Genomic DNA, 25,000 nt, shown 5'->3' on the forward strand with positions numbered 1-25,000 from the left:
CCACTGGGAGGTGACCCCGGGGCAGACCAAGGATCAGATAGAGGGATTTCATCGACTCACTGGCCTTGGAACGCCTAGGGATCCCCAGGAGAAGTTACTAACGTTGCTCTGGAGAGGGAAATCTGGAGCTCTCTGGTGGAGCTGTTGCCCCCGCGACCCGACTACGGATAAGTGGTTGAAGATGGATGGATGGATGAAATATGATGGAAATGTCATTCCAAATGATGATGACCGATACCGGTAACTTTAATGTTGGATACGGTTCCATATGGTTCCTCCATTCCCAGATCCCAGTCCTATTTGCGAGTGCCGCAACCTCCGACACATTCTCAATCCCAGTTTGTCATTCCTCAGAGACGAGACGGGCATAACGCCGACCCGTTGAACTGCTCTCTGTTCGTTGTCAGTGAGAGGAGAGTTCAACGAGTCCACTTTCATTGTCAATGAAAATGCGAGAAAGTCTGGTGAATACCGCCAGCTGTCGAGAGCTATAAACGTAATTTTGGGTTAATGTGCCAGAGTCTGAACTATTAATTAAAACAATCCTCCCTTTTTATCTACACCAAATATCTTCGCAGAAAATGGCCAATCTACAAGACGATATCGAAAAGATAAGTAGGGATGCTGAATTTCAAGCTGGTTAATTAGGCATGCATTGGTTAAAGTTAAGGTTAGGATTAGAGATTAGCCTACCGACTGTAATCGATGTAAATCTGCCAAAAGTCCAAGGATGTGTTTGTATATACAAACACATACTGTAGTGATGACCTTCCATAACAAAAACATATTTTCATTATGTAAGGTTTGTGCTTCAATATGGGCATAAAATGAAGTGCAGTCAATTATTATTTTTTATGTGTATTTACACATAAAAGAAAATAGTTCTATAGACTTGACTATAGCCTGCTGCCTGCACTTAATTTTCTGGATTGTGGGTCTTTCTGAGTATAAGCAAACAGAACCCTGGGCTGATTTACATTTACATCTCCGTTCCGGGAAATAAATTAGCTCCTATGGTCTAGTAGTAGGATGCTATACACAGTGCAGTGTAGCATCCAAAAGAAAAAAACAGAAATATGGGATTCATTCCTCTGGAGCTTAATTTACTGTACATACTACATCCTCGTATGATCTACAACAGTGGTTCTCAAAACATATTTGTATCAATGTGTGTGTGTGTGTGTGTGTGTGTGTGTGTGTGTGTGTGTGTGTGTGTGTGTGTGTGTGTGTCGCGCTACATGACACTGTCATTATGACCATCCGCAGGCTTAACTTTTTTTTCTCTCTTTATCTAACCAGAAAAAGTGCCCCTGGCCTACCACGTTACTGTAAACATAATTGCTTTGATTCTTTCTTTTTTGGTAACGAGCCCAACATTGGTCCCTACTCTGGAGAGAACATTCCAGCTAAAATAGCAGAACTGAAGGGCAGGCACACAAAAATGTGCCTCTCTCTCTCTCTCTCTCTCTCTCTCTCTCTCTCTCTCTCTCTCTTATCTACCATGAACCTGATAGAGGCGCTGTCATGTCGCCTTCCTGTTTCTATGGTGACGAGGTGCGATCTGTCGCCAGCATGGCTCTCATCTCGGTGCTTTGGCGCGGACGTGGTCTCTTTCTCTCTATCTCTCTGTCTCTCCGTATCTCTCACACACACACACACACACACACACACACACACACACACACACACACACACACACAGTGTCCCACAGTGAGTCGACTGTTCTGTCATGGCCTTTCACTTGCCCCCTCTGTTTTTACTAGCCTTTCAAGACCCACAGAATATTTGGCTCTACACAGCGAGTGCCTCAAAAGTAAAGACCAGGGTCTCTATCAGAGGGGGGCCATAGTGAATTAGTGATGCTCCGTTCCCTAGTTCTTGGCAGTTGACTGTAACCTTGCACAAAAAGACTCAGCTGGTTCAGCTATACCTCATTATCCTCTGTCAAGGACACTTGGCAAGAACATATTTGTGGGCACTCACAGAATAGTACCATGGTATTCAATTATCCCTGCAGTCTGTGCCAGTTGTTACAGTATGCTGGCTTGGTACAGGTCCAGGACTGCTCTCCCAATTATACACTGGAAAACATACAATGAACCTAAATTATTTGTGCTAATTTAATTCTGAGACAAATGTGATTGAACTGTGACAAAACGGTCCATTTTGGTCACAATCTCAGGAATACAAATGGATTATAAACACTGTGGATTTGATTGCGTAGTTCAGTATATTGCTGCGCACACAGTGAGGTTCAATTGTTATCAAGTTGATTTGTGTATCGGTTGTACTTTCAAACATTGCTGCCAAACCAATGTCACTTATTCATGTGACAAACTGTTCTGGCTGTTGTCCAATAATGTTGTCCAATTTAAATTTGTTTTATTTTAACAGGTTGTTTATTTTGAGCAGACAGATTTGGTGTACTGTAGAGGGAGAAAAAGGAAGGTACAAAGTATAAACCCTGAGGGACCCCGTCACCCCAGTCAACTAGGTATTGTTTAAGTGGTTAATTTGAAGCTTTGACACCATTCATAATTGTGACTAACCAGTGGCGTAACATCATGGTGATAGGCCCCGGTGCAACCCAGCATGTACGTATATTGGCCACTTTCGCCGTTTGATTTGTCCTACTTTTGGTGCTAAATAACATTTAAACCAAAAACATTTTGCCAGACCTGGCGGGGGAGGAGGGGCCACTTCAGCTCTGAGCAGATCCACATGGGCACGCATGCAACTCGACGCACGCACGCAGGTTCTCGGCAGAGAAAATTGGATCGCCTTGGATTTTTTCTTTTATTCTGTTCTTCTTGCTTCATGGGCCCCCACAGCGTAGCTGCACCTGTTGCACTGTCAATGTTCACACTGACTTTAACGCAGCATTGAAACCGAACTGACTCTGTGAATTCCAGATAGGTAACACTGAACAACAGCTTTTCTCTGTATACTCTGCCGTGCCATTTCTCCTCCGTATGCATCTCCCCCACATCCAGTTTAATAAGGCATATCTCCTCTGCTGCTACTATCACCCAAACATGCACCTGCTGCTCTCTCGCTCTCCCAGACAGGAAGCTGAGGAGTGACTTTGTTTTGTTGTCATTCAGCCAGCTGGTATACTGGTACGCAGGCACCTGGGGCCACACATGATTGGCATCTGCACATACATGTTATTATGATGAACACGCACACACGCACGCACGCACGCACGCACGCACGCACGCACGCACGCACGCGATGATGTAGTCGGCCAGCTGTGAGTAAATGTGATGAAAGAACATGCCATGATCAATTACGATGATAAGTTACACATGACATCTCTGTATGTACTACATCCCGTCTTTGCAAGCACTACCCCCCCCTCCCCCCCTCCATTGTTTGTAGCGATTTTTATCTGCTAACCGGTTCTGCTATAAATTCTGATTCTAGATTCTCTCTCTCTCTCTCTCTATCTCTCTCTCTCTCTCTCTCTCTCTCTCTTTCTCTGTCTCTCTCTTTTCATTCCCCCCCAATCTAGTCGATGCCTATTCTCCCATTCTTTTCCCACAGTTTTATAGTAGGCTACCTGTCACTGCCGCTATTGTTGGTCTGGATAAGACTACCACATGTCTCCTCCGTTACACATGAGCTGAATTCCATCACCCCGAATCCCGGCTCACTCACACTTGGTCACTCCAGCATGGCGGTGCTACAGTGAAATTGGTGACCTGCCGAAATATGTGATAATCGTGTAGTATAGACAATCACATGACTTCAGTGTCCGAACGTAAATCATTGCGGTTTGTTTATTAGCAGAGTTCAACCTAGCAGGATTTATTTAGGACACGTAATTAAAGACTATGTGAAGTCCACAAGATGGTCACATATTTTGACAGGTCACTAATTTCACAGCAACACTGCAGAGTGTGAGTGAGCGAATGGCCGAGATTTGGGGTATTGGAATTTGACAGTCAAATTCCAATACCCCAAATCTCGGCCAGTCTGTGTTTAATCAGTAATTATTCAATGTTTATAAATCCTACAGACACCCTTAACCACTTTCACATTCGATATTTTCAAAATGGCAAAGATATTTTTGCTACTTTTGGGGGGCGGCAAGCAATTAAGTACGGCATTAATGTACGGAAAAAGCATAAAGAAACATTGAAATATGGTATGGAAAACGAGGTATTTAACCAACGGCAACAATATAAAATGATTGATTAATTGATTGATTGATCAAACACAGTTGTGTACTCTACAGCTCTGAGTGAAGCACTCTGCATCGAAGGCTCTACAGATTGACTTCCTTCTCTTCAGTATTCATAATCATAATAGTGAGACATCAAGGGACACGCACATCAAGGGAGAAAGAGGCAGCGGAAAGAGAGAGAAAAAACATGATCAAAAGAGATGCTTGAGCAAGGGAGGCAGAGAGAGAGATAGAGAGACGTGCTGGCAGAGAACGGGATGAGGAAGCGTCTTGACAATATTGAAGACTCCACTTCACACATTATGTGCATATATGCTGTGCGCTTGTTTTGCTTGTGTTTGTTTGTGTACTTGTTTTGTAACACAATGGACTACCATAAATATGTAGACAGACGGAGGTGATTGACAACTGTTGGTGTGCAGAAATGTATTAGAGCATATCTCTGCTGTCGGGAAGAAACCACGTACTGTACCTCCAAAATGTACATTTTTCAGGAAATGAAAAATATAAAATGTTCAGGAAATTAAGAAAACCTTATTTTTTTTAAACAAAAAAATACCGCCTCATCAAAGTTGGTGTTGTGACAAAAATGACAGCAACGATATGATGATACATACACCATCTGTGGTTTGAGGGCTTACTAATGTGTTTGTGCACATGCACACATTCCTTGCTTTGACCTACTGTACGTGTGTGTGTGCCAGTCGCAAAACATGTTGCTCAGAATTAGCCAAAGCAATTTGGCTGTATACGTCGGGAACAAAGGGTTCACCTCCAGTATGCCACCCAATTTCCTTCAGACAGATTCCAAAAAGGCTACTGCCGCCGTTAGTTAGCCAGTCTCCCTGTGATAAGGCCCCTGTTATGCAACAGCTATTGTCTGGAGTTATTGTCTTACGGCTGATAAGTTGAAGCCTAATTACTTTGTGGCTAGTGGCTCTCTGTAATGGCCTCGCGGGACAAGATTCACGGGTGACTCAAGTTCTCAAGACTAATTCATGCTCTTGTCGCCGCGTCCGAAAATTGCAGACCTACAAGCTCACCACCCGTCTGCGGGTGCAGCGCGTTGTGAGCTTGTAGGTCGTCTGTTTTCGGCGTGCGACGCCGTCGTGCTCTGAAATATGAACAGTGCTTAATGCATACCAACTTCTTTATATGAGGTCATTTTCCACATTGATTAGACTTTCATACGGCTAATGCTCCAGCTCTCCTGCAATAAACTATAGTGTGTGTGTGTGTGTGTGTGTGTGTGTGTGTGTGTGTGTGTGTGTGTGTGTGTGTGTGTGTGTGTGTGTGTGAGTGTGTGAGTGTGTGCGTGCGTGCGTGCGTGCGTGCGTGCAGTACTAGACTGGATAATTTCCTTGGTCCTCAGAAGAGACACTTAATTTTTATTTTATTTAGTTAGGCTTACAATTAGGAACATATTCAATTTATTTTTGGCGAAAGGGCCTTTCTGTGTGGAGTTTGCATGTTCTCCCCGTGTCCCCTAGGGTAGGTACCCTCACAAAAACATGCAGTAATCCTGGTCACTAAACTGCCTCCCTGGCCAGCCAGGAACTGGTTGGAATAACATGTTCCTTCCATAGCTACGTCCAACCAGGGAAACACCCCTCTGTCAGGTGTAAAGGAGAAACCTGGACACTCATACATGAAGGAAGCATGAGTTCAAGTCCGTTGCTCTCCCCAGGTTGGCGGAGGGTTTGTAGAGCCCAGCTTTGTAGAGCCCAGGATCACAATAGATAATTGACACAGGGGTGAAAAATGGGTTACAAAATATTTTTTTATGGATTTTTGGCAGGCCTTGTTGGCGTCGACTCGAAAATAGTAATGCCTGATTTTACACTTGGTTGCATGCTGAAAATAGCCGATATAAAGGCTCACAACACGCCACAGCACGATGCGTTGCGAGCTTGTAGATCTGCTCTTTTCAGAGCGCAACCAAAGATAAAATGACTTGGCTTTTAGTTCTACTGGATCTCTTCTCCACTAGTCCCTCCTTAACCTTTGAGTCTAGTTTTTATTATGTTGACGAAATTGTATTTAGTCTCAGTTTTAGTCATCATAGCTTCGTTTTTAGTAATTTGTCGTCATAGTTTTGTAGTCGACAACATCAGCACTGCCTTCATGGTTCCCTGACAGCATTTAATGCAGAAGGTGATGAGTTATAGTTGTCTTGTCTCCGTCCCGGGGGATCATGTTCATTAGTTTGTGTTTGTAATAAACTGCAGCCCAGGAAGCCAGGCTTTTAACAGGGTCAATAATTCATTGATCCAAAAAACAATTCGTTGCACTTTTGGGAAAGACGGGCAGCGTAAGTAAAAGCCTGGCCTCCTATTTGCCTCTCAGCATGGGCTGGCTAAGGTCAGATGTTATATAAAGGCCTTGTCTTCTTAAATCATCATGTTTTGGTTGTTAACATTGCACCTTAAGGTATTTTAAATCGTATTCTTAGCCTGAGAAAAATGCACTTACATGAATGCTGGCATGTCTTCCTGTGATAAGGGACAATTATCCAAGCACACCCCCCCCCCCCAAAATTAGAAGATTACAAAATTAGAAGAAAAAACATAGGTTGAACTTGAAACATGGAGATGTGAAGGTTTCTGCCCGACAGCAACGGAATATGACAACAGACAGGCAGGGATGTCTGCATGTGTCTTATCCATTCCCTGTCTAAAAATAGACTTCATTATTGGTCCCTGGTGTTGATACCGTGAGCAAATGATGTACAGTAAACAAAGTCACAATGCACACCTGATGTACTGTACTGTAAACAACCATGACTAAAATAGCTTCTGCCCCAAACAATGCAAGCTGTGAACGCTCTCAGATGGTACTGCACTTTATAGTGACACTTTTTGATTGTTTGGTTGTATATATATATATATATATATATATATATATATAATTTACATATATCTTTTTTGCTTTTTACCCCCTTTTTCTCCCCAATTTTGTTGTTATGCCAATGAATTCCTTCCATCACACACAGTGGCTCTGTTTACATGCAGAAATTCATTCGGAATGAATGGATTCATTCCAGTCATCAGAATAAAAATGCTCATGTTGTCACGGTAGCAGAAAGTTGAACCCAAATGCAGAGCCAAACACAGGAGCAAAATTCAGATATTTATTCACAATATGGTGAATTGCAGATTGTGGAGGGTTGCATGGCAAACAAACATGGAGGATGAGGAAAGCAGTCCAGGCAGGCAGCAGGCAGACGAGCAGGCAGTAGAATAGGTGAGCTGGGTTCTGGAGGAGAGGAGAAGAGCTTGAGTTTGCAGGAAACAATACTAGGAAATATAACTAGACTATAACTTCACTAGAACATAAACACTGGCTAGAGTCAAGCTATAGTACTACCATGAAAGGTTGAACAATGATCTGACGATGAGTGGAGTGAAGACCAGGGTATAAATACTGTCAGGGCTGAGGAGTTGATGGCAGGTGTGTCAATTGAGTGCGATGAGGTGACCACAGACAGGTGTGCCAAGGCTGGAAGCTGGGAGGAAAGCCGACGCTTACACACAGCCACAGTATGGCAACACAGAGCCACATACTGTGACAGTACCCCCCTCTTAAGGGACGGCTTCCAGACGTCCCACAATGCAGATCAGGAACACGAAGCAGGGAGGGTGGAGGGGGTCCGGAGGAGGGAGACCAGGGCAAGGGACTAGGCACATGCTGTCTGGAAACCTGGACCCCAGATAGATGGCCTGGACGCTGGTTTGAGGCAGAACTGGAGTCATCAGGGGGGCGGCCTGGACGCTGGGATGAGGCAGATGTGGAGTCATCGGGCGGTCGGCCGGGAGGTTGTGACGAGGCAGATGCGGAGTCATCGGGCGGTCGGCCCGGGGGCCGAGACGAAGCAGAACTGTGGTCATCGGGCGGTCGGCCCGGGGGCCGAGACGAGGCAGAACTGTAGTCATCGGGCGGTCGGCCCGGGGGCCGAGACGAGGCAGAACTGTAGTCATCGGGCGGTCGGCCCGGGGGCCGAGACGAGGCAGAACTGTAGTCATCGGGCGGTCGGCCCGGGGGCCGAGATGAGGCAGAAGACACCGAAGGCGATGCCAGGGAAGCCGCAGGCGGGGGCAGGGAAGCTGCAGGCTTGGGAGGCGACACCGGAGGTGCTGCAGGCCTGGGAGGAGACGCCGGAGGTGCTGCAGTCCTGGGAGGAGACGCCGGAGGTGCTGCAGTCCTGGGAGGCGACGCCGGAGGTGGCAAGGTGGGTGCTGCACACCCTGGAGGTAAAGTGGGTGCTGCACACCCTGGAGGTAAAGTGGGTGCTGCACACCCTGGAGGCAAGGTGGGTGCTGCACACCCTGGAGGCAAGGTGGGTGCTGCACACCCTGGAGGCAAAGTGGGTGCTGCACACCCTGGAGGCAAAGTGGGTGCTGCACACCCTGGAGGCAAGGTGGGTGCTGCACACCCTGGAGGCAAGGTGGGTGCTGCACACCCTGGAGGCAAGGTGTGTGCTGCACACCCTGGAGGCAAAGTGGGTGCTGCACACCCTGGAGGCAAGGTGGGTGCTGCACACCCTGGAGGCAAGGTGGGTGCTGCACACCCTGGAGACAAGGTGGGTGCTGCACACCCTGGAGACAAGGTGGGTGCTGCACACCCTGGAGACGAGGTGGGTGCTGCACACCCTGGAGGTGAGGTGGGAGTTGCTGTGGCTCTGGACCGGTTGGGTATGGTGGCTTGGCGACCCAAGGAGAGGTTTGCTTGTTTGGTGGTACTACGAGGACCTCCCCGGGCCAGCCTGGTGCCCAGGAATGGGTCTACAGCTGGCTCAGAATATGCTGAGATTTGGACCCTACTGCAGAAAAAGGCCAGCAGACTAATTGACTGGGTGTTTAGCTGGTCCGATTCAGTGCAGGCGGGCTCATTTAACACCGAAACAGGATGAGTAGCTGACTGCTTAGGCTCATAAAAGGCAGGTTGAAGGGCCACAAATCCTGCAGAAAAGTCTTGAGCCGATCACGGATAATGTCAAGTTGGGGAACAAAATGACTCACCCATGGCCTCTCTGCGAACCACTGTTGTTGAGTTGAAATCTCTCTGTGGAGCGTAGTATGCTGGCTCGGGGGAGAGGCCATGAGGCGTGCCACCACATGGTAAAGATCGGCAACCTTACTCTTGAATAGCTTTAGCTCTGCTGGGTTCATTCTGGTCAGATCATTCTGTCACGGTAGCAGAAAGTTGAACCCAAATGCAGAGCCAAACACAGGAGCAAAATTCAGATATTTATTCACAATATGGTGAATTGCAGATTGTGGAGGGTTGCATGGCAAACAAACATGGAGGATGAGGAAAGCAGTCCAGGCAGGCAGCAGGCAGACGAGCAGGCAGTAGAATAGGTGAGCTGGGTTCTGGAGGAGAGGCGAAGAGCTTGAGTTTGCAGGAAACAATACTAGGAAATATAACTAGACTATAACTTCACTAGAACATAAACACTGGCTAGAGTCAAGCTATAGTACTACCATGAAAGGTTGAACAATGATCTGACGATGAGTGGAGTTAAGACCAGGGTATAAATACTGTCAGGGCTGAGGAGTTGATGGCCGGCAGGTGTGTCAATTGAGTGCGATGAGGTGACCACAGACAGGTGTGCCAAGGCTGGAAGCTGGGAGGAAAGCCGACGCCCACACACAGCCACAGTATGGCAACACAGAGCCACATACTGTGACACATGTAAAAACACCTCAATTGGAATAGAATATCCCATTCCGGTCTCAGGATATATTTACCATGTAAACAGTTTATTCCGAATGCTAGTTTGGAATACATGTATTATTTTACACATGTCTGCCCTTAGTATAGATTATAGTGCTTTTTGCACGTCTAAAGCAGGGATGGCATTTTATGTGACATTTATATGACATTTTATGTGCGCACAAATGCGCTATTTTACCTATTTACCTATTTTACCATGATAAAATGCTATATTTACAAACCCGTCTGTGATTGCCAATTGCAGTGTATGGGTGAAACATGGAACCGTGTCCCAGTCGACCCAGACGGGGGAATTGGCGTGTTGTTGTTGTGAGTGTTAACATGCACACGTTCCCAGTAAGTCCCCAAGCCTCCACCGCATCGTTGGGTTCACCTACCATGGTTGTCTGCAAACTGCTGCAGTGTCTGTCAGGTATATTCTGTGTGGTGGCTGACTGACGGATGAATTAACGTGCACTCATCGTCAATATAGTGGCACATAATCGTCAAATAGCTCTCTGTGGTGACTGGTGAGTGCCTAGTGGGACCATGGGTATAGTCAAACTTGGACTGGACTGACTATACAGACAAATGGAAAAACTTGGTTTGCTGCATGTTGATCTCATGCATGACTCCAGAGATGATGTGTACAGAGTTGCGTGAGTTTGAGACAACATGTGTTGGAGTGGTAGTGAGCTGTGAGCTTGGACTCAGAGTAGAGGGCATGCACGGGTCCACCCGAACCGAGAACCGAGCCGGTTCGGACCCAGAATATTGACTTGTCCCCCGGGCAGGGTCGGATCCAGAATATTGACTTGTCCCCCGGGCAGGGTCGGATCCAGAATATTGACTTGTCCCCCGGGCAGGGTCGGATCCAGAATATTGACTTGTCCCCCGGGCAGGGTCGGATCCAGAATATTGACTTGTCCCCCGGGCAGGGTCGGATCCAGAATATTGACTTGTCCCCCGGGCAGGGTCGGATCCAGAATATTGACTTGTCCCCCGGGCAGGGTCGGATCCAGCCGGATCGTCTGAAATGCAGTTACACAGAATTACCCGTGAGGATCCGAGCTTTATATATTAAACCCTTCAACTTCAACAAATAGACATGCGTGCATTGTAATTATTACATTCTAAAGTCCATATTGGCCCAGGCCGTAGCGTAACGGTCTGGGCACCGGACTGGTAATCCAGTCGCAGTGTGCCGCGGGTTCGACTCCCGGACCCGACACGGCCTTTACTGCATGTCATCCCCCCATCTCTCTCCCGTTTCCTGTCAGCCTACTGTCTGTCCCTTCAAAAATCAATAAAAGGCGTAAGCCGCAAAAAAAATAATATCTAAAGTCCATATATTGTCTGTTGAACAGAGTCAACGAGGGCTGGGTCTCGTCATGCACCTCGACATGAGCGAGAGCGCTCTCTCTCTCTCTCTTTTGCTTTGTCTCTCTCTCTAACCCCAATCCTGACAGCGCGCGCGCACACACACACACACACTCACACCCCGCTGGCTATATTAATGCAATCATGGCGATCCCCTTGAGCGAGCGAGGGGAAACTCAAAGCAACGAGCAATGTGGGACTAACCTCGCGTCACCAGGCTTTCCACCTCGGAGGAAAAATCTGGGACAGTTTTGTTGTGATTGTCAACAGCTCTGGTAAGAATGTCGGTGCGGCCCAGGCGGTGGCGTAACCGTCTGGGCACCCGACTGGTAATCCAGTCGCAGTGTGCCGCGGGTTCGACTCCCGAGCCCGACACGGCCTTTACTGCATGTCATCCCCCATCTCTCTCCCGTTTCCTGTCAGCCTACTGTCTGTCCCTTCAAAAAAACAATAAAAGGCGTAAGCCGCAAAAAAATATCTAAAAAAAAAGAAAAAGAATGTCGGTGCGCTAAAATGCACTAATATTAGCCTATGCAAGTTTGCAACCCTGCGCTGTCTCGAGAGGCTAGACCAAAAGTGTTCCAAGAAAACATAGCAACCCAGCCGGCTGCGCTCTGGGAGAACAGTGCAGCTGATTTTTATGTTTTGATTAGGCGTTCCATCATGCTTGTTCGAAGCACAGCTAGATAGCTAATTCAACCAATCAGATTGCTTCCTCGAAACGTTGTATAAATTAGGTTTGAGGGGGTACAGCTGCATCATGTAGGAAGCTCTCCCTCAGCGACACAACTTAAACCAAGGTATATATTTCAAGAGCGTGAGATCACAGTAAACATCCCCCCTAAACATTCTCCTTCCACACTTGGATGAAAACAGCATCTGAAAGTTTGATGGGATGCATTTTTACTTTGTACACGTCAGTGCTGTGACCACTTCAACATTGCATCTAATGAGCGGTCGGTTTCTTTCCCCCCCCAAACGGTGCGCGCGATTGTAGTACAAAAATGAAAATAATACAACATGATTGAATGAATGATTTCCTGATTTCCAGCATAGTTGACATAAGATTTTTCAGGATGTCAAAACCATAGAGCGACCAAGCAAACGTGTGTGTGTGTGTGTGTGTGTGTGTGTGTGTGTGTGTGTGTGTGTGTGTGTGTGTGTGTGTGTGTGTGTGTGTGTGTGTGTGTGTGTGTGTGTGTGTGTGTGTGTGTGTATTTATTTTCTAGATAATGTACAAAAACAGCCCCTCCATATTTCTTGAACAGCAGGGAAAACTATTGTAATTACACATCCGTCTTCATCCACTTATCTGGAGTCGGGTTACAGCAGAGCGTTCCAGACTTCCCTTTAGCCACATCTTAACTAGGGGATCCCGAGGGGTTCCTTCCAGAGCCTAGCTTGGAGATATACAGTAAACCCCTCCCATCTGCTCCTTGGTCTGCCTCCTGGTCTCCTCCCAGCGGGACCTGCCCAGAGGACCCCCTTTATATACGTATGAACACGTTGCTGTTGTGTGCAAACCTTGTATGTCCAAAACCGTTCCTTTTTTAAAATTTAGAATAGCTTGTGAGCTCGTACATCGGCTATTTTCATTTTCTAGAATGATGAAGTAGGGCATTCATTTACGATTTACGAGGGAAAAACATAATACGCTGAAATATTGGAGATACAAGGTCTCTGTCTGACAGCAACGATTTATATTAATATATCATTATAATTAGTAGTGACAGACTTGACAAACTTGCACACTGAGTGCCTCATTAGACAGACAGACAGACAGACAGACAGACAGACAGACAGACAGACACAGAGGGACCTTTATTGATCACAAGGGACATTTTGCTGTCATAGCAGCTCCGCAATAGGCATGAAAAAATAGTTTTATAATCACAATCACTTCACGTTTCCTGTAAAAAAGGTGTCAGTCTGCGGTTGTGTCAATGTGATTAGCTCAATGTCTCTGCCCGGTTTTTGTTTTATCTGTGCTGTCACCACAGAGGCTGAGAGTAATGCCTTTTTCAGGCAACTTGCCATTTGATGAGATAACAGGCATATACAGGCCCCTGAGCCTCGCACAGAAAGCAGACCTTCCTCGGTTCCTCCTCATCTTATTAGCACCTACGTTGGGACTTTCTTTTTCCGTCTGCTTTCCCAAGAACTACTTGTGTTCTGACATCAACTATCTATTTCCTCTCTATTAGAAATAAAACATTACTAGGATCTGTTGCTATCTTATCCACACAAACATCCATACATAATTAGAAGCCTAAGCGCATCCTTCTAGCCTCTAACCACATGTATCCTAGCGTCCACATTCTGGGCTTTTCATTGAGGCAAGACACACGTTTTAACTTGCTTTCATATGTATGTATGCCATGTGACTTTGTTGTTGTTGCAATTGCATATTTACTTGCACAAGCAGAGCGCGCAAGTACTAGTTTCGCCCAGGGCCCGTATGCACCGTCCCAGCACTTTTGATGCGTGTGCACCGTCCCAGCACTTTTGATGCGTGTGCACCGTCCCAGCACTTTTGATGCGTGTGCACCGTCCCAGCAAATGACGTAATGACAACTTGTGCCTGATACGGCAGTGGTGCCAGATTACATACATGTAGCCTATATATAGGAGCATTACCTTTAATCCTCCCGACACTAAAACATATCGTCATTACGTCACCACCATCGAAAACCATTGGTTTTATCAGGCACAACTAGTCATTACGTCATTTGCTGGGACAGTGCACATACGCATCGAAAATGCTGGGACGGTGCATACGCATCGAAAATGCTGGGACGGTCCATATGGCGCAAAGTAACCACAGTATACCGCTAATCAACTTACAAATTACATATACATATACATAGAGGCAGTTCCTTTAATCCACCCGGCACTGGTATAACTAGCTGGTATAACTAGCTCTCAATGATGACATAATAAAGATGTGGATTAAAGGACCCAATGCCAGAGTGTAATTGGTTTTCGATGGTGACGTAATGACGATATGTTTTAGTGTTGGGAGGATTAAAGGTAATGATCCTGTGTATACATGTATGTAATCTGGCACCACTGCCATATCAGGCACAAGTAGTCATTACGTCATTTGCTGGGACGGTGCATACGCATTGAATATGCTGGGACGGTGCATACGCATCAAAAGTGCAGCAAAGTAACCACAGTATACCGCTAATCAATTTACAAATTACATATACATAGAGGCATTTCCTTTAATCCACCCGGCACTGATCGAGATATACGTCACCATCGAAAGCCGTCACTCATGCATATTAATTAATACGCATGAGTGCCTACTAATACGCACTAGTAGGCCATGCGTATTAATGAATACGCATGAGTATGAGAGACAATTTACATTAAATAATTAAATAATTATACTGTATACGTGATTTTTTTTCATCGGATATCGAGAGATATCCGATGAGATTTGAGAAACTAAAAAAGGATCCAGAATAGTTCTAAATCGATAAAACTGTATTTCTTTTATAGATAGAAACTTGTACCATACTTAATAATAATACTTTTTTACATGCATAAAGTAGGTAGGTAGCAAATAGTTACACCTAATAATTCAACATTTCAAACGTTCCTTTCTTAGAGAAACTGAGATTTGACAGTTTGTAGCGGTCGAAAGTACTTGCGCGCTCTGCTTGCGCACTAGTAGGCCATTTATGGCCTACTAGTGTGCAACAAGCAAGTATGCACTCGACAGAGTGCAGTTCTAGTTTTCTTATATTTTTAATAATTGGGCAAAATATTGTGTGCCTTGATATTTTTATACCCCGAATGGTGTGCCTGGATGTCCAATAGTGTGTAACTGCCTGACGTGTCAAAAATGAACCGAAGACAATCATTGCATATCTGGTGGTGTACAGCCTCCATGATAATATGAATAAAGGCAATTTAAGGGTTTTATTTCTGCTGTTAAACAATGCTATGCTGGTGAGTCATTTTTAATCACACATTCAGCACTCTATGATCACAGAGCGGATGCAGGTTCTCAGGCCTCCTAAATAATGCCCAGACATTATGACAGCCAAGGATTCATAAAAATGTCATGTTACCACAGTGCCTCACTCTCAGCCAGGCAGCAAGAGCGACGTGACAACAGTGACCGGTCGGTAACTCCCGTCCAGGGGGGTCTTCCACAGGAGGAAGTAGAAAGGAGTAGAAATATATGATATAAAGAATACAACTATTATATACTGTATATAAAAACTGTTACTATTCTAGGGCAAACATTCAGTGAGAAGCGGATGAGCTGTGAGCTTGTAGATTGTCTATCTTGAGTTGACTGGGATTCCCCAGGGGACTTTTGGACACCCCTTTTATACGAAAATAGCCAGAATATATTCGTCTGTCAAGACATGAATAAGGAGGCTATAGGGTCCGTGGAACTGGAACACTGGATTTGCTGAAATTGTGTCACCTACTGTACCTGAAATTGTATTTTCTGTTTATTAAAAACCAATACAATTTTAAGTTATAAAAAAAAAAAAAAAAGTTAAATCACTACATTGTGATATATCATTGCTATAGTGTTTGTTCAATAAGAGGGCTCTCCCTGTCTCTCCAGCTCTTTAAGACAAGACAGAAAAAACGAACTTACAATACATATAACACTAATACATATACATACATATATATAAATATACATATAAAAATTAATAATAATAAAATAAAACAGGCATCGACATTGCGTTTCAAATTTGTTACATACATTTTTCTAGGCATTTACAATTGTCTCTCATTTCCCTATACCCTTAAATATTGTCCATTTATACCATTTGTCCTCCATTTTTTCTTCTTGTAGCCTCAGACGGTGTGTCAGTTTCTCCATAAAATGTATCTCCTGAATTAAGTCCTCCCATTGTCTCTGTGTTGGAGGTTCCATCTGTCCCCATTTTCTTGTGACAGCTTTCTTTGCTGCCGCCAGTAAAATGTTTACCAAATATCTATCCTCTCCTCGAATAGTGATTTAATATTTTAACCAAAAAAAATATAACCCTACCTTTAAACAATCAAATGGCATTATTCCTTACAGAGTGACAATACAACAGGAGTGACATTTTGCTGCCTCCGGGTGGGAATTGTCCATAAAATTGTCCAGAACATTGTCCTGGAACATGTGGCTCGTTGGATAATGACTCAAATTAAGCCAGCATAGTGGAAGGAAGCACATTAGGGACTACAGGGAAATATTGAGCAAATCATCACTACATCAACAAGTACATCACCACCTGCACTGACAGCCGCCACCTTCATGTACCGTATAATATAACATTTCAACAAGCCACAGTGTTTCTGGAATTCATAAATCTGCCACAATGGCCCACGAGTGTGTACATGTGTGAAAATAAACAGACAGATTCTGTTTGCGTGCGTCGACAGAGAGACTGGAGCCAGATGTGCTCATGAGACAAACGGCGGTTTAAATTTAGTAAGTAATTGAGTCACAAAATAAACACTCCCAGTGCGTAAGGCGGTGGCTCTCACACTTTTTCATGCCAAGGTGCCCCAAATTGATACAGTATTTGGCCATGGACCTGACAAAGTCTGTGTCAGGGACTCCCAGAAGAGTTTTTTTTTTTTTTTAATATATTAAAAATTATAAAAAAAATAAAGAAAAAATAACCATATTTTTTCCAAACATTTATCAGGAAGTGAGCTTGCTGTGAGCTTGTATACAGTATCTGCTATTTTTTAATAGCCAAAGTAAAAATGGATAAAGTTGTTTAAATGATTGTGATTGTGATATTAACTACTTTTGCTGGGGACCCCCTGGAACTCCCTCCAATGACCCTTGGTGTAAGCATTGTGTGTATTCCTGCACTATCTACCTGCATCGAGTGGTCTTGGTACTGTACATAAAAATTGATTTATTGGAGATTCGGACTTTAGATTGTATATACATTTTGTTTTGATTGTATTGTTCCAGCTTTTGCTTTGGCAATGTAAACGTCTGTTTTCTTATGCCAATAAAGCCCTTTGAATTGAAAATTTAGTTAAGCCTTGAGGGATCTGAAACAGTTTTAGTCTAGTTTTAGCCGACTAAATATCAGAAAACCTTAGTCTTTTAGTCTTAGTCCATACAATTCACACTGCTAAATTGCACATTTAAATATAAATAATGTGTCTGCAATTTCTTATGGGAAGAATTGATATCGACGAAAGTTCCCTCCCACCTCAACCCAATACACGGATTTTTGTCCCCATCAGGAGATGAGGGCGAAACAATATACTGAAGAATAAAATAATAATAATATTTCAGTTATAATAGCCTCCATGTATGACAGCCACTGTTCCCCACAGCCTGCGTCTGCATTCAGGCTGTACTAATATTGTTATCCTACAAAAACAATCAGAGCAAACAGATGAGACATCAGTGTCTGGTTGAATGTTGGGCTGCCATGGATTCTTCAGTCAATACGCACTTATGGAGTTTAAATCTGCCTGGAGAAAATAACCTTGCATCTTAGTGTATGAACACAAACGCACACACACAGTTACGGACGCATGCACGCACGCACGCATGCACGCACACACACACGCACGCACACACGCATGTACACACAGTACATCTTTTCGATTTTTATACTGCAATTAAGCAAATGAATGATTAATTTTAAAATGTATCAGACAGTGTATTAAGATGCGCTCGGGTGGGGTATATAGTGGTTCACCACCGCAGAGGTTGTGGGTTCGAATCCACCGTGGTGCATCTGGCTTTGTCGAGTGTTTACACAAACACAATTGGTCCGTTTTCGGGGGAGGGAAGCCGGGCGGTGTGATAATTGCATGTATTCCACTGCATGTATTCCTACGGGTTGGGGTGGCCACTGTCAGCAGGTAGTTGGGCGAAGGCTCTACGTCCTCACGGTGGGGGCTCCTCACAGGCAGGTGAGTCAGTAGGATACAACAGCAGTGACAACACAGAGGTGTGTGTGGGGGGGAATCAATTGGCATAACGACAAAATTGGGGAGAAAAAGAGGTAAAAGGGTCTCTCTCACAGATGCAATCTGTATTTATCTTACTTTTCTTCTAACAGGCCTCTCTCTCTCTCTCTCTCTCTGATCATGAACTACTATGTTGGTGTGTGTTGCTGTGGGCAGACAGGGGAACATAACTCAGATTGATACGCTAAACTAGCAGAGGAATGATGGACACACACACACACACACACAGTAGGGGTCCCACATTGTGTGTTCAGTAGAAAATAACAACCAAGGACCCAGTCAGTCCTCATAAGAACATTTACTGGTGGTGGGCTTGCAGTAGCCTTGAGGTCACACTCTGCTCAGATCTTTTTTGTGTCTTTGCCTCTCACCCCGTAACAGTGAAATATAAGAGTGCATCATCGTGGTCATCATCATCACACACACAGCCAAATACTATTGGGGGGAATAAAATGTTTGGAATTGACATACCGGGAAAGCATCTGTGTCATTTTAGATTTTAGCGTTGGCTATTCAAAAATAGCAGATATACAAGCTCACAGCTTGTACATCTGCTTTTTTTTTATCTTGAAAGTCTTTGAAAAATGTTGAATCTTTTTGTAATTTGCAAAAACGTTTGAGAAGGATTTCTGATTCAGAAGGCATTTGTACTGTAGAATGGACCTCAGGGCTTAACACGATGGCGTGTCTCCACTGTATGGATGGGTGGCCCAGCCGTCTGAGGTCACCAGCACCAGGAGGACAATCCTCCTCCTGGTGCTGGAGATGTCACACTAGCTGCAGATCTGGCAGAGGAAGTGAGTAGTGCATTCATTAATGAATGAGTAATAACGAGAGCAAGCTGGCTCATGTCTGAGCTCCGAGGCTTCTTCTCGTCCTTGCCTTTGACTTGTTTATGTGCTCGGAGTGTGTGTGTGTGTGTGTGTGTGTGTGTGTGTGTGTGTGTGTGTGTGTGTGTGTGTGTGTGTGTGTGTGTGTGTGTGTGTGTGTGTGTGTGTGTGTGTGTGTGTGTGTGTTTGTTGCACCGCAGGCAGCCACGTTTGAGGACGAGCAGCTCAGCTCTGCAGCTCTGCGTAAAACCGTTGCATGTCCTCATGAGTGTTTATAGGGTAGTGGTTCTCAAAGTGGGGTCTGCATGGCAAATGATTGATAGTTGGGGACTAGTAAAACTAGATCAGCTGACACTGAACCCCATGCTGAGTTACGCATCATATGATCCTTTTATCACAACCTGAAATATATCACTATCTGCTCTGCGAGGGTGGCGGCCATGTTGAAAATAAATGATCACCATCATGGAGATACAGTATGAGTGGCCAGCAGCACATTTTTCCATAAGAGTGGCCCTTATGAGAGTATTTGTGCCAAATGTCATGCTTGTATCACAAAGTGAACCATTGGGTATTACTCTGCTCTGCTACACTGTTGTAGGGAGGGAAAGCTGTCCCATGCAGCTGTCTGCTCACATTCCATGTCATCACGACCAACCAACCTCATGCACGCAACATACTGCTCTCCAGTGGTTCCTCAAGGAACCCAGGAGGGGGTCCCGAGACCCCACAACCACTGCTGTATTCTCACTGTCAACAAGATGTTTGGGCAAAATCTGACCAATCTGTCGACCACTTGAAACGTTATAGGAATGCCCCCATCGCATCGTTTCTCAACGCTCCCGGTCCCTCTCCCACACTCCGCCGCCACACTGGAATGTGTTCTCATTCCCAACTCGTAATAGCTTGACAAGTCTGCTAAGAACATTTAAAACAAGGCCGACGTCAAATCCTGGCCTGACGCTTCTCACCCATTTGGCACAATGGAGAATGCATTGCTGCATGACAAACATACACACACACACACACACACACACACACACCCTCTAGATCTCTGTATCTGTCAATCTGACATGGCCATATATTTTACGTTTAAGAGAGAAGGAGAGAGAATGTGTTTGCATGCATACAACTGTAGAAACTGTCTGTCTGTCTGTCTGTCTGTCTGTCTGTCTGTAACCACATTAACCCTGGTGTCCCTATTTTGGGCATGTCCTTAGTTACGTGTCACACATTTATGCATGCCTTGTGTTGGGTTTTTTTCTCTCCTTGCTGTTTGTCTTTGCCATCTCCTCATTGGTTCCTTGACTCAGGTCCGGTTCTGATTGGTCCATTCATCTCCGGGAGCCCTGTCCAATCATCAGTGGTTCTCAACCTTTTCTGGATCAAGGACCACCACTTGAAAATCTCGAAAAGTGTTCGCGGCCGGGCCCACCCATCTAGCGAGAGGGAAAACAGTTTTGTGACTGTTTAAGTTTGTTTGTTTTGTCCTTGTACGAAAAAGGACTAGATTACATTTGGGTAGCATTTCAATTTTGCAACTCATACTCTAGGAGCACCTGTTTGCAGTTTTAAGGACTAAGGACCCACAAAGCGCTTCTTCTTCGTTTTTCAGTGTAGGAGTTCTTGTTAAATACACAAGGTTCTAACCTCGGTGGGTGGTGAGTGCCACCCACTGTAAGTTTAAAATTCTTCATAATTCATCTCTCTCTCTCTTCCTCGCCCTCTTTCACTCTCAGTATTGCTCCCATTTTTGGTCTTATCATCTGTCTCTCCGTCTTTCCTCTCTATCAGACTCCTCTCTCTGACTCTAAACGTAGTATTAAAGCAAAACAACCTCACAGGACTGAAACATTTGGTCATGCCGATACCCAATCTGTCATTTGTGAAATTGCATGAAAGAACCCTGCACACTAGCGTGCTGTTTCCTAATCAAGGATACAAGTGGCTGATAAACCATGAGAAACTAAACAAAAAATAACAATAGTTTGGAGTAGGTTTGTTCTTCTGATTGACTAGAAAATGTTGTTTCCCTGATGTTTATCAGTTTCTTCAATATAAATGTATATGTGCCAATCTACAGGCTTCATTTGGTATTAGGCTGTGTCACAGGACATGGAAAGCTGCTGCCTTTTTAATGTTTGCCGCTGAGTGCTTTGAGTACATCAATAAGGACAGGAGCAGGGGTGTTGTGGGGGGGGGGGGGGGGGGATTTGCCATGTCTTGGAGATTTGCCATGCTTCCGAGTGTGTGTGTGTGTGTGTGTGTGTGTGTGTGTGTGTGTGTGTGTGTGTGTGTGTGTGTGTGTGTGTGTGTGTGTGTGTGTGTGTGTGTGTGTGTGTGTGTGTGTGTGCGTGCGTGCGTGCGTGCGTGCGTGCGTGCGTGCGTGCGTGCGTGCGTGCGTGCGTGCGTGCGTGCGTGCGTGCGTGCGTGCGTGCGTGCGTGCGTGCGTGAGTGAGTGAGTGAGTGAGTGAGTGAGTGCGTGTACGTGAGTGCGTGTGTGGGAGAGAGTTTTTTAACTTTTTCGTGTATGCTACAATAGTAGTATACACAAGCAAATAATGAATCCTGCATCCTGGCTGTAGTATTTTTATCTCCCTGCTGGATATTGTTATTTTCTTCCTTAACCACATGGACCATCTAGACTTAGTAAACTGGACCTGACTAAACGGGGTGCATACTTAGTTTAGACTAGTCATTGGTTAGACATGGGTTAAGGTTAGGTTTAGGTGTGCTGCCCCGTGGGAGGTTAGGTTTAGGGTGAGGGTTTGAGAGAGGTTGTAGTTGTAGGACTAATCACTGTTCTAACCAATGACTAGTCTAAACTAAGTACTGTCTAAAGTTTAGACAGTACTGCAATTTAGTCGGGTGCAGTACTTAGTTTAGACTCTAAACTAAGTACTGCACCCGACTAAATTGGATCTTGGGTTCTTATGCTGAATGTGAAAAACACTCACTATTTTTGTCACTTTATGCTTTATTTAGGATGGAGAACGGGGAGACATGGAAGGAATTCAATGGCTTTTTTTTTCTCACCCAGTGTCAATTATCTAATGTAATCCTGGGCGCTACACTTGCCAACCTGGGGGGGCAGCGGACAGACCTCATGCTTCCTTCTATGCATGAGGAGTCCAAGCGGCTTCTTTTCACCTGACAGGGGAGAGTTTCCCCGGCCGGACGTAGAGGGTTGAAGGAACACGTTATTCCGACCAGTTCCTTTCCCCTCCATCCTGGTCTCTATACCTCCCCCTGGCCAGCCGGGCGGCTGGCCAGGGGGAGGTATAGAGACCAGGATTACTGCATGTTTTTTGTGAGGGTACCTACTACCTACCCTAGGGGACACGGGGAAGGCAATGTTGAATTACTTGCTAGAACAAAGGGAGTCTGTTTTTTATAGCATGCTAATATGCACAGGAGACAGACTACTACTGTATATGACACAGAATGCTTACGATTTTATTTTACGATAAAGATTGTTGCTGAAGCCGTTCCTTTATTATCATTTTGTGAAAATATCTACAAGTAAAAAACATCGGAGATTCAAGGTTTCTGCCCAACGTCAACTACATACTGACAATTTAATGTCTACAAAATGAGCCCTGCAGAAAAATACAACGTGTGTGTTATTTCAGCCTGATGATCTGAGGTTTCTATGCTTCTCTCATCTCAGGCATCCACACTACGACGATATTGGGTGGAAACCTCTTATGTCCAAAACCTACAGCAATGAGCTTGTAATGATCTGCTATGTTTTGCTGACACTGTAGTATTATGAAGAAGTAGGATATTAATTTGTTAAAAAACTAAAACATAAAAAAGTTGCAATGACTTGCTTATCGTTGCTGTGGGACAGAAACGTCTTGAACTACAGCGTCTCAAAAGTAGTAGATTTGCGCCGCATTTCGAGCTTGCCGATCTGCTACTTTTGCTGTTTTTTTTATTTGAATCCTTTTTTTGGACATATGAGGTTTACACCCGACAGAGACGTCTCTCTCTCTCTCTCTCTCTCTCTCTCTCTCTCTCTCCTTCTCTCTCTCTCTCTCTCTCTCTCTCTCTCTCTCTCTCCTTCTCTCTCTCTCTCTCTCTCTCTCTCTCTCTCTCTCTCTCTCCTTCTCTCTCTCTCTCTCTCTCTCTCCTTGTCTCTCTCTCTCTCTCTCTCTCTCTCTCTCTCTCTCTCTCCTTCTCTCTCTCTCTCTCTCTCCTTGTCTCTCTCTCTCTCTCTCTCTCTCTCTCTCTCTCTCTCTCTCTACAGCCTACAGCATGTTTTATTCCGTGTTGCAGTAGCACGCACAATGAAGATGCTTAGTGTCAATTGAACTCTGACGGATCCATTTGGTTCCATATCTGGACACTTGAGGGTTAAATAAACACTGAGTGTTTTTACTGTGCACTTAGTCTTCCCCTGTGAGTATAGCCTCTAATAGATGACAACATGACTGACTGGCTTCGTGACTGACACACGTCCCGCACGAACGCACACACACGCACACGCACACGCACACACACACACACACACACACACACACACACACACACACACACACACACACACACACACACACACACACACACACCATCCCCCCTATACAAAGACACCTGTGACCTGGTACACTGTAATTCCTAGTGTGCACCCTTACGGGTCCATTTCTCTTATATACTCTTGGAGTTATTCTACATGTTGCATTGTTGTAATGCATATAGTTCGTGTGTGCGTGTGTGCGTGCGTAACTGCGTACGTGCGTTTCTTTTAACCATTCTGAAACTTCAAAATGACTCTGCATTCCGTCCTTACGGGTCCATTTGGCTCTGACAGTTTGATCAAAACCGTTTCCAGAAACGGCTCCAAATGTGATGGAACCGACTCCGGTTCCTCTGGTTCTGGATCCCAACCCTGACATAATGAACCCCAGCAACCATTTGCAGATCTACAAGCTCACAATGTTTTACATCAAGACGCGTTGTGAGCTTGTTTGTAGGGCATTCATTGATGAAGAAAAACAAGAATGAATGTAGTCCAGATGCTTTTGTGCTGTAAAAAAAAACATAAAATGATGAAACATGGAGATACAAGGTTTCTGCCCAACTGCAACGATATTATGTTTGCAAGTGAATGTGTGATTTTGTAATTAACACGTCTCGTGTGTCTCTGTGTGTGTGTGTGTGTGTGTGTGTGTGTGTGTGCGTGTGCGTGTGCGTGTGCGTGTGCGTGTGCGTGTGCGTGTGCGTGTGCGTGTGCGTGTGTGTGTGTGTGTGTGTGTGTGTGTGTGTGTGCACGCAGCATCCTGGCTACGGTGGGCTCACAGTTTGACCTCCGGACCCTTCGGGCAGTGAGAGTACTGAGGCCTCTCAAACTGGTGTCCGGAATCCCCAGTAAGTAAAGATTACTTTTACTTTTGCTACTCTAAATGTACTTCATATATAATATGTGTGTGAATGGCCCTACATTTTTATTTTGTCCAATCTGCCCGTCGGGGCATTTAGATCCTCTGTCTAGGTTCGACACGGCCTTTAACACAATCCTGTTTCTGGTTTGACGAAGATTTTGACCTGAAGGTTGAAATTAAATTTCTCCCCCCAGAGCAAGCAGGCATGCTCTATGAGTTCAGTGGTAAAAATGGCAGCACTTGGACAGGAGACCTGGGTTCAAATCTAGGGTAGAACAGGAAAGTACTTTGTTTGAGTTAGGTAGGTTTTAGCCTACTTATTTTGTTCAAATAAGCCAGGAATTTTGTTTAAATAAAATAAAAGGCCGGGGCGAACGTGCCAATAAATCTGGTCTAGGAGGAGGGCGCACAGGTCTATGAACCAATAGCATCCACCGGCTGTTTTTGCAACTTTGAATCCGCCCCTCTAGAGCAAAATTACGCTGGCTGGGGCAGGTAAGTAAGTACCGTAAGTACGTTTTGAAGGC

General features: G+C 44.9%; 1 protein-coding gene across 5 annotated transcripts in view; it reads left to right on the forward strand.

Annotated features, from left to right (window-relative positions):
- Positions 1–25,000, forward strand: part of cacna1bb (calcium channel, voltage-dependent, N type, alpha 1B subunit, b) — a 162,693-nt gene that overhangs the window by 29,164 nt on the left and 108,529 nt on the right. For all 5 annotated transcript variants that reach the window (XM_083793860.1, XM_083793861.1, XM_083793862.1 and 2 more), the window contains one exon: positions 24,368–24,459. In XM_083793860.1, the coding sequence (XP_083649986.1) occupies positions 24,368–24,459 (92 nt within the window). The remainder of the gene's footprint in view (positions 1–24,367; positions 24,460–25,000) is intronic.

Source organism: Protomyctophum parallelum, assembly GCF_964188405.1.
Source record: "Protomyctophum parallelum genome assembly, chromosome: 21".
NCBI classification, from domain to species: Eukaryota; Metazoa; Chordata; class Actinopteri; order Myctophiformes; family Myctophidae; genus Protomyctophum; species Protomyctophum parallelum.